Source organism: Morus notabilis, unplaced genomic scaffold, assembly GCF_000414095.1.
Source record: "Morus notabilis unplaced genomic scaffold, ASM41409v2 Scaffold370, whole genome shotgun sequence".
Classification (NCBI taxonomy): Eukaryota; Viridiplantae; Streptophyta; class Magnoliopsida; order Rosales; family Moraceae; genus Morus; species Morus notabilis.
In genome coordinates, this window is record NW_010358187.1 from 87,433 (window position 1) to 97,882 (window position 10,450).

General features: G+C 33.6%; 1 protein-coding gene across 1 annotated transcript; it reads right to left on the reverse strand.

The window, feature by feature from the left end:
* Positions 1 to 130: 130 nt before the first annotated feature.
* LOC21400152 (coiled-coil domain-containing protein R3HCC1L) lies at positions 131 to 5,726 on the reverse strand. Its single transcript, XM_010092208.2, has 7 exons — positions 5,425 to 5,726; positions 5,246 to 5,334; positions 5,083 to 5,148; positions 4,128 to 4,370; positions 3,554 to 3,715; positions 1,755 to 1,844; positions 131 to 461 (listed from the first exon to the last, which is right to left on the reverse strand). Exons 1-7 carry the CDS (start codon positions 5,679 to 5,681, stop codon positions 268 to 270), a joined length of 1,101 nt encoding a protein of 366 aa, XP_010090510.1. The 5' UTR covers positions 5,682 to 5,726; the 3' UTR covers positions 131 to 267.
* Positions 5,727 to 10,450: the final 4,724 nt, after the last annotated feature.

A 10,450-nucleotide genomic window follows, 5' to 3' on the forward strand; every position in this document is an offset into this window, starting at 1 on the left:
TTTTTTAAGCATTCGTGAGGGAATTAACGTTTTAGTGAATGCTCTATTATCCGATATGAGTGAATCAACGAATTTTGAAAAATGTTGTATGCTTTTCATGTGGCGTCTTTTTGGCACACTTTCCTGGCTGCATAAGCGTTAAAATTAGATTAAAAGATCCACCGTACGAAAAATATTTCACACTCCAAAATTGCACATGTTGTGAGGGAAAGTTTCAACATAAATAAGCCCTAGTATACAAGATTAATAAACTGTCAGTTTGAAAGCTTAATCATCGCCACCCCAAGCATCCTCTTTTAGTTTTTGCCTCGTGACAATGCGGTTCCTTCTATCACCTTCCTGTTTTCTCAATTCTCTCGAGCCAAACGATGCCGAAGTTAATTTCAAACCCATTCCCTGTGCAATCAGCCTCTGGGCAGTTGTTGCTGATGTCTTTGGCCTCTGTCGAGGAGGTTCGAGATCTGAAAAAACCAATAAATACAATCATTACGGTCGTATTTAGAATTGATCCCGTTTTTAGTTTTCACGTTTTTTAAGGAAAAAAAAATGAAAACGTTTCTAAAACGACGTTTGGCGCAATAAAGACAAAAAAATAAAATAAAAACGATTTTTTAGTTTAGTATAAAGTGAAAGAGAAATGAAAAACGACTTTTAATCGTTTTTTATTTTTTATTTTCGTTTTCTCATCTCTCGAACAGAGAGAAAGAGACATAGACATTAATGAATTTTTCTATACTATAAACAATCTCTTGATAAAATTACCAAACGCATTTTTAAAAATAATTTTTGTTTAAATTGAAAACGTTTTCATTTTCATTTTCATTCAAAAAACAAAATTATTTTGAAACGATTTCCAAATGCGCCCTACGATATACGGCTTCCATGAGCTTAGAATCTCCGACAAATAAACAATTGCTTCTATGAGCTTAGAATCTCCCACAAATTAACAAGCGGCTTCCATGAGCTTAGAATCTCCAACAAATAAACAATTGCTTCTATGAGCTTAGAATCTCCCACAAATTAACAATAATTGTTCCGCATGATAAATATATCAGACTTTATGTTTACTTTTTTTTTTTGGCTCAATATTAAACTTTAAAGTTGTGCAAATATGAAGTGACACCTGAGTTTGGTTAGTACCCTGGCGGGTAACAATCCTCCAGTTGGTGGGTTTCAAGACTGGCAAACTCTCAATGAGATAAAAAAAAGTAACACAGGCGCCTACTCAAGTGGAAAGTTACTCAACCAGTTTTTCTTCTTTTTTTTTCTTTTTTTCTTTTTAAAAAAGATAAGTTTCCAGGGAAAAAAAGTCGCGTCTTATTGGACAAAATCCAAACTTTCTTCCTTTCTAAATTTTTTATAGAAAAATTCTAATTTTTTGGCGGGGTATTATAAAAAAAAAAAAAAAAAAAAGAAAGAACTCTCTAGTAAGCTATAGTTCTTAACCATCAGATTATATCAGCATCCTATCAGGTTAACATATATACATATATATATATATATCTCACATATATATATATATATATATATATATATGACATTAAACGAAACTTGATCAAAAGTTGTTTTTACCTTTTTTTCTTCTTTTCCCCCTTTTATCTTTGCTTGCCTCTAATAAAAAGTTCTTTTTTTTCTCTTTTTCTTTTTTTTCCCTTTTTTCTAGTTGGAATCCTGAAATTCAGTTCTGGAGGAAAGAAAATGCCTATCTTTCACATAAACTAGGGGTATATATTTCACAAAGATGCATGTTTTACCTTTTGCTTGGATTGAGCTTATAAGGTCATCGGCCTCATCAAGTATTCGTACTGTGAACGGACAACTGACACGGTTGCTGGCCTCGAGTGCTGCATTAAAGTATTGAGACTGTCAGTTTAACTAAGTAAATTTTAAGAAGCTTAAAAACCTCATTTTGGAATAAAACGTGCGCTTGAATAAACTGCAGTTCCTTTGCAACCAACATTATTTTCACCAGTTAACAATACCCCAAACACAATAAAAAGATAACGCTAGTACAGTATACCCTTCACCGAAATTAACACATTCCAGACGGGTTGCTACTTACCCCGTCCCTGAACACTAGGAGGGCGTTTGGTACGCAGTAATCAGTAGGAATCATATTCCGGAGAAAGTGAGAGAGGGTAATATGATTCTCATAAATAATACATTACTGTGCTTGGTTCCATACAGAAATTTTTCTCAAATTCCCAAAAATATTACATTACCATGTTTGGTTGTGCATGGGAATGTTGTGAATTAAAAAAAAATATATTTTTTAAATGAATTACAATTAACAGTAATGTTTTTAAAAGTATAAAATATTTTAAATGATTTCAATGAGATTCGCGGTTATTTCCGCCACGGTGGCGCCTATGAAGGAAAAGTTTGCGGCGGTGATTGTCCACTCCATTTTACCGGTGCCGCCTCAAACGAAGTGGTGGATCCTGGATTCTCAAGCCCAGTTAAAATCAGCAGCGGCCTCGCTCGCGGAGGCGGAGCCCAAATCGACAGCAATCGGGAAGAAATCATCCAAGTCTGGCAGTACTTCTGTCGGCGTCCAAGTCTGGAGCTAATTCGGTGCCAGAGCAAACTAAGAGCTGGCGGCGCTCATCTTTGTTCGGGAGCTCCACTACGACAAGCTGTTGACCACGATGATCAGAGCTCAGATGCTAATGGGCTCAATACATTAGTGAGAGAAAAAAGGAATCATACTCTGGTGGTGGCGGCAGAGGATAGTCCGGCAACGGTGTGGTGGATCGGAAGGCGGCGGCGGTGTGGTCGACGGAAGAGCAGTGCTGGGTCTGGGTCTGGATGAGAGAGAGAGAGAGATGGGCGAGATGGGTTTGGTAAGAAATGGGTGAGAGAAAGCTGGGTCTGGACGGGGAGAGAGAGAGATGGGCGAGATGGGTGGTAAGAGATGGGTGAGAGAAAGGTTAGGGCAGATTTTTTCCTGTAATATTACTTTCTTGGGAAAGTAAATAATACCCTATTGGGTGGGTTTATGATTACCCCAAAATGTGGTAATGTAAAACCCATAGGATTCACTTTCCTGGGTTTTAAAAATATCTAATAATTGTACCAAACATGAGAATCTGAAAGACTCTCATTCCCATCCCTGAGATTACCTCATACCAAATGCCCCCTAGTACAGTATTTCATACTAGAAAGCTTAGAGCTTTACAGCTAGGTATCCCAGCATTGAGGTATAATTTGCTAGATTGTTTTTATAATTTCTGCCAAACCATGTAATCAGTGTTCATTGCAGGTTGTTGTGACACCACAACCAATCCTAGCTAATGTGATTAAACAAAGATAAAAATTAAAATTAAAATTAATTAATTAATTAATCTTACTAGTGCAAGATAGTCAGATATACAATTAATAATCAAATTTTTGGTTTGAAATTTCAAATTATGATTGATTTAGGTGAAATACCATTTATCATCCACAATCAATTCAATACTGACAGTTATAATAGGATTAAACAAATTCATGACACTTGACAGTATGACACTAGTATATTTTCAAGAAGAAAAACAAGTACAATATGAATTACCAATTGGCGGGGTTCGGAATACTGCGAGTGCAGTGGTATCATTGATCCATCGAATAACAACTCCACGATCTCTAAAATCGTCAAAAAGCTTCTCCAGATCTATTGTTCTTGTGCTTGGGGGGAAATCAGCCAAAATAAGAACATGACGTGTACCATATATTGCTGAAGACAGTTCAATAATAAATTATCAGATTTTACATTCCATGACAAAGAACATACACAAAGACTAGAAAGAATTGAACGATCTAAATGCCACATAATACACAATTACACATCAAAGACCCTTTAAGGATTGTATTAACAGAATTCAAATTGATGTCAAAAGATGGAAAGGATTTTGGGGTGGTAAAATATGGGAATGTAAGGAGAGGAGAAGATGCATCTTTCTGCATGAAATAACAATCAGAAGAAAGGAATTAAATATAACAGATATTATCCAATCAACCAAACCGCAGACCTTCGTACTGAATTAAAATTCTAAAGCTCGAGTTGAAGAGAATGGTGGTGTGATATGATCATGTAAAATGGACACGCCTATTATAAAACTATGAATTATTGGAGACTTAGAACTTACATTTTCTTACATCTGTATTACTCTCTAAATCATGACCAACATCTTCATCCTCGGTATAATCACTAACTGTCTTCTTAGACAAATGGTCACTGTACAATTCATGTTTTTTATATGAAAATGTTCCCCTTCCACGCTGCTTAGGGGCATTAGTTTTGGAATCTTGCAAAGAAAGTTCTGATACTCCAGGCAAACATTGTGAGGAAAGTAATTCATCAGGCGTGCGATCTGCAATAGCTTCCCAATCTGTAGTTTCACAGAATCATACTTTATCAAAATCACATTGTAATAACTTGACAATAGCAGGAGTACAGCTAAGAATGCCATAAAACATAATGGAGAATGCATTTCAAAAGTCAGACACAAACTCTCCCGTTAAGGTTATATAACTATAGATCCATCTTGGTGCTTATGGTTAAAAGCATTCTAAAAATATATTGCAAATAAGAATTAGATGAAACCTAGAGCATCTATAAGAGTATCACATGGTTTGCATTTGGGTATCACAAATTCCGTCACTTTCAAATAACATCTGTACTAATCTTACACCTAAAATCATTTAAAATGTCCAACAACAGACCAAACATCTCTCGGCTCATTGGTCTTTAAAGCAGTTTGCGTACCAAAAACAAAAAAAAAAACAAAACAAAAACAAAAACAAAAACAAAACGAAACAAAATAGAAATTCAAGTCACAAAGTGGCCTTCCTTTTTTTTTGTGTGTGTAATAGTTAAGGCCTCCATTAATAATTCCTGTTGATAAGAAAGTTCAACTATAGCTTTTGTAGAAAGCTCACTAAATGGAGTGTTCCCTGCTCTCTAACTGGGCCTTAATCTTATGCTTTTTGATGTTCTATAATAAGATAAGTCCTCTCATATTGGGGGGGAAAAAAAAAAAAGTTCATTCTGTTTAGAGATAAACTCTAGAGAGAGAGATATCAAGAAGCAGTACTACCTACCATCATCTAAAGTCTCATTCTGAGGCGAAGCATCATTCTGTAATTTCGTCGATTTTTCAACATTCCCTTCACAAATAAGCAAATACCCAAATTCAAACTCCGCGCAAGAAAACTATTTTATTTACCCAATACAAACTAGTAAAATTTAGTGAAAATCCCTTACCATCCTTTGAAGATTCATCGCAAGGCAGAGAATTGTTGGGAGACAAGCCCTGCTTCTTCTTCTCCTCCTTCAAATCCTCGTCCAGAACACTGTAAAGAAAAATCCAAGACAACGATCAAATAAAATTCTCTTACCAACCAAACAAACCAAAACGCAGCGAGAAAAGGAAAAGGCTTTACCCAGAAGAGGAACGGCGTTGCTGGAGGAGGAAAGCGCGAGAGTGAAGTTGATCGGCTTTGAGAGAGAAGCCTTTGGAGGAGTAGAGATTGGCCAAGTCGGTCAGAGCAGAAGGCAGTTGAGAATCCGATGGATTGAGGTCGGAAATCACGGATTCCAAGAGAGAGATTGCGGCGTCTGCGTCTCCGGCCGCCGCCAGATCCTCCACCGATTCGCTCCAATTATTGTTGTTGTTGTTGTGTTCTTGTGCTTCGTCCATGGCTGTTGTGGCGAAAACTTTTGGTTCTACTTCTATAATGAATTCTAGAATGATGACCCAAATTTATTAAGCAGAAAAATGAATGTACGAGGTTTTTTTATTTTGAGTTGGGATATGATGTTGTGTGATAATTTTTTATTGTGATAAAAAAGTTATATGTGACTATTTTTAAGAGTTTTTTACTGTAACAAAACTCGAATCAGCGAAAAGAATAAGCCTTAATGTTCTTAAATAACGTAGGACTCCGATTGCATTCAAATTCAAAAAAAAATTGAACTTAAATTAAAATTAAAATTTGAGTTTAAATTTGAGTTTAAATTAGAGTTTAAATTTAAATTTTAACTTGAGTTTGAAATTGTTTTCTGTTCTTAAATTCAAATCCAAGTTAATAAACAATATTTTTTCTATTTTTAAAAATATTATAACTTTTTCGTTTTAATTCTGATTGAAATTTTTTTTATGCGTTCACAATGAAAAGATGAATAAAACCATGCCCATATACCCTATTAAAATTTTTCATCATTATTGAGGGCATGTTTAGTTTGCTAATTCGAGTTTTTAATTTGAGTTGATATATGACTTTATGTGAGAGCTTTTTACTGTAACAAAAAAGTTAGATGTGACTGCTATAACAAAACTCAAATTTTAAACTCGAATCGGTGAAATGAACGGAGCCTAAGTTTTTATTAAAATACCGAGTTGGGATATGATGTTGTGTGATAATTTTTTATTGTGATAAAAAAGTTATATGTGACTATTTTTGAGAGTTTTTTACTGTAACAAAACTCGAATCAGCGAAAAGAATAAGCCCTAATGTTCTTAAATAACGTAGGACTCCGATTGCATTCAAATTCAAAAAAAAATTGAACTTAAATTAAAATTAAAATTTGAGTTTAAATTTGAGTTTAAATTAGAGTTTAAATTTAAATTTTAACTTGAGTTTGAAATTGTTTTCTGTTCTTAAATTCAAATCCAAGTTAATAAACAATATTTTTTCTATTTTTAAAAATATTATAACTTTTTCGTTTTAATTCTGATTGAAATTTTTTTTATGCGTTCACAATGAAAAGATGAATAAAACCATGCCCATATACCCTATTAAAATTTTTCATCATTATTGAGGGCATGTTTAGTTTGCTAATTCGAGTTTTTAATTTGAGTTGATATATGACTTTATGTGAGAGCTTTTTACTGTAACAAAAAAGTTAGATGTGACTGCTATAACAAAACTCAAATTTTAAACTCGAATCGGTGAAATGAACGGAGCCTAAGTTTTTATTAAAATATTATTTAAATACAAACTCAAGTTTTGACACACTCAAAACATAAACTCAAAAAGATTCTCATCTCAAATAATAACTCAAATATAGACAACCAAACACAAACTTAAAACGATTCTCATCTTAAACCATAACTTAAATGTAGACAACCAAACACAAACTCAAGTTATAACTCAAATTCAACTCAAAATCTACACTCAAGTCATCATAACTCAAAAATACAACTGAGCAATAATCTCTTCGGTAGATCGTCCAATCTATAAGATCAATATTTTAACTGTTAAATCTGGTTAAAATTAAATTAAAAAATATGCATAATAGACAGTTTATGATCACACGAAAAAAAACTCCCCTTAAATAATCAAAATTGAATGATAAATAAACGCTCTCTCCCGAGTCTTAAAATAGCAATCAAAGAAAAAAAAAAGTCTTAAATAGGAAAATTTAATCTCACTCTTATTTCAATGGGAAAACTCTATCATATAAGAAAATAAACATACAATAATTATGCTAAAATAAGTAAAACATTATAAATTTTGAATTATGTTGTGTCGTGTCAGCCTGGACCATATTCGGCTAGAGCCATACATATTTTGTTACGTGTTTGGTTTGGTTCAAAGAAATTTCCTATCGTGCTTGTACTAGCCCAAGATTTAAAATACTAGGACTGGCTCGGCCTATGCGCCCAAATATATTCGTGCTCATGTTGTACTCATGCTAGACACAATAGTCTTTGAACCGGCTATTGAACTATTGAGTCGTTTAAAATCAATTTTTATATGATATATAATATTTTTTATACAGTAATTTTTTTTGGTTGATTGTTGCCATGGTTAAAATAAAGAAAATTAATGCAAATCATTTAAAGTTGTTTATGTTACATGAATTAATTTTATTTATGTAGATATATAATTTCTTAAATATGTAACAACAACGTAAATTATGTGAAAAAATTATATTCACCGTGCAGGCCCATCAAGCATGTGTTCGTGCTTGTTGTCATATCATGTCGTGTCAAACTCACGTACTTGTGCTTAGTTTGGTTCATTATAATCTCATGTTGTGCCATGCTTGGCCTAAAATTTTTTGAGTCGTGCTATTTTGCTCGGTGGACAGCCCGACCCAATTGACATCTCTAAAACATCTTAAGGATAAGGCTCACATGTCAATAAATAAAAATATATTAATTACCGATATTTTAAGAATTTAGGATTAGACCATTAATTTTGTCAAAATTAAAAGAATAGAGACTAAATTGTTGTTTACTAAAAAGTTTAAGGACTAACCACGCTAATTATTCAATTTTGAAATATAGGAGGTAATGTCAAATCTAAGGATGGCAATGGGCGAGGCGGGGATGGAAAATGATTTACCATCCCTATCCCCACCCTCTAGAACTATCTCCATACCCACCCCATCTCCGTTTGGGTGGTGGTTAGGGGTTAGGGGCGTTCCTCATACCCATTTTATTCTCCATCAAATGTAATTAAGTATTTAAAAGTACTGTAACTTAAAGCAAAAATAGAGTAGAAAGTTAATATAAGTTTGATTGAAATTAAAGGTTTTTCAATACAAACTAAATTCAAAACATATGCAAAAAAAATATATATATATATATAGAGCCAATAAAAGTTATTAAAAATAATAATTAATAGATATGCAAAAAGTATATTATGTATATTTTTATATAATATATTATATTATATATAACATATGTATATGGAGACGAGGTGAGTTTAGGAGTACTTTTTCCGTCCCCGACCTGCTAAGATTAGAGAATAAAATTTTGTCCCTTTTTTCATCCTTATATTCGATTATTATCATCAATTTTTGCTTTATTTAGTACAAATCTTCCTTGTGCCTAAAAATAATATTGCCATCCCTAGTTAAACCCCCATCTATTATTAAAAAAAGATTCTGTAAAATTTGGGTTAACTATACGTGATTGAGGGATGATTACCTTTATTACCTGATTACCTCTATTAAACTTCAACAACTGTTTTTTTTTTTTTTTCATTATTTGTTAATGTGGAGCTTCTTATTATTTAAATACAAACTCAAGTTTTGACACACTCAAAACATAAACTCAAAAAGATTCTCATCTCAAATAATAACTCAAATATAGACAACCAAACACAAACTTAAAACGATTCTCATCTTAAACCATAACTTAAATGTAGACAACCAAACACAAACTCAAGTTATAACTCAAATTCAACTCAAAATCTACACTCAAGTCATCATAACTCAAAAATACAACTGAGCAATAATCTCTTCGGTAGATCGTCCAATCTATAAGATCAATATTTTAACTGTTAAATCTGGTTAAAATCTTTTTTATTTTTTATTTTTTATTTTTTTAAAGGAAAAGTCTGTAAAAAGTTATCAGAAATGATAAGCTCTTGCAACGCAATGGCAGATATTTATATAGAGTAGATTGTAAAATGAACTAGAAGCCTAAACACCCACACAAGGCACCGATTCTGGACCACAGCCAGTAAAAGCCGGCGATAGGGTTTACAGCTATCTGAAAATGGGCGGCGCCACCAACAAATTATTCTCTCTCCTCTCATCCTCCACCACGTCCACCGCCGCTGTCGCCGCCGCCGCCGCCCCTTTCCCTCTCCTTCTCCACCGCCGCCGCCGCTTCTTCACCGAAATTTCCTATCGTGCTTGTACTAGCCCAAGATTTAAAATACTAGGACTGGCTCGGCCTATGCGCCCAAATATATTCGTGCTCATGTTGTACTCATGCTAGACACAATAGTCTTTGAACCGGCTATTGAACTATTGAGTCGTTTAAAATCAATTTTTATATGATATATAATATTTTTTATACAGTAATTTTTTTTGGTTGATTGTTGCCATGGTTAAAATAAAGAAAATTAATGCAAATCATTTAAAGTTGTTTATGTTACATGAATTAATTTTATTTATGTAGATATATAATTTCTTAAATATGTAACAACAACGTAAATTATGTGAAAAAATTATATTCACCGTGCAGGCCCATCAAGCATGTGTTCGTGCTTGTTGTCATATCATGTCGTGTCAAACTCACGTACTTGTGCTTAGTTTGGTTCATTATAATCTCATGTTGTGCCATGCTTGGCCTAAAATTTTTTGAGTCGTGCTATTTTGCTCGGTGGACAGCCCGACCCAATTGACATCTCTAAAACATCTTAAGGATAAGGCTCAAATGTAAATAAATAAAAATATATTAATTACCGATATTTTAAGAATTTAGGATTAGACCATTAATTTTGTCAAAATTAAAAGAATAGAGACTAAATTGTTGTTTACTAAAAAGTTTAAGGACTAACCACGCTAATTATTCAATTTTGAAATATAGGAGGTAATGTCAAATCTAAGGATGGCAATGGGCGAGGCGGGGATGGAAAATGATTTACCATCCCTATCCCCACCCTCTAGAACTATCTCCATACCCACCCCATCTCCGTTTGGGGGGGGGGGGGGGGGGTAGGGGGT

Coding starts and splice junctions, on each gene's coding strand:
- LOC21400152 (XM_010092208.2), bottom strand. CDS start 5,681: ATGGACGAAGCACAAGAACACAACAACAACAACAATAATTGGAGCGAA. Junction 1,845..3,553: donor ATTCCGAACCCCGCCAATTG/GTAATTCATATT, acceptor ACTTTAATGCAG/CACTCGAGGCCAGCAACCGT. Junction 462..1,754: donor AAGCTCAATCCAAGCAAAAG/GTAAAACATGCA, acceptor TGGTTTTTTCAG/ATCTCGAACCTCCTCGACAG.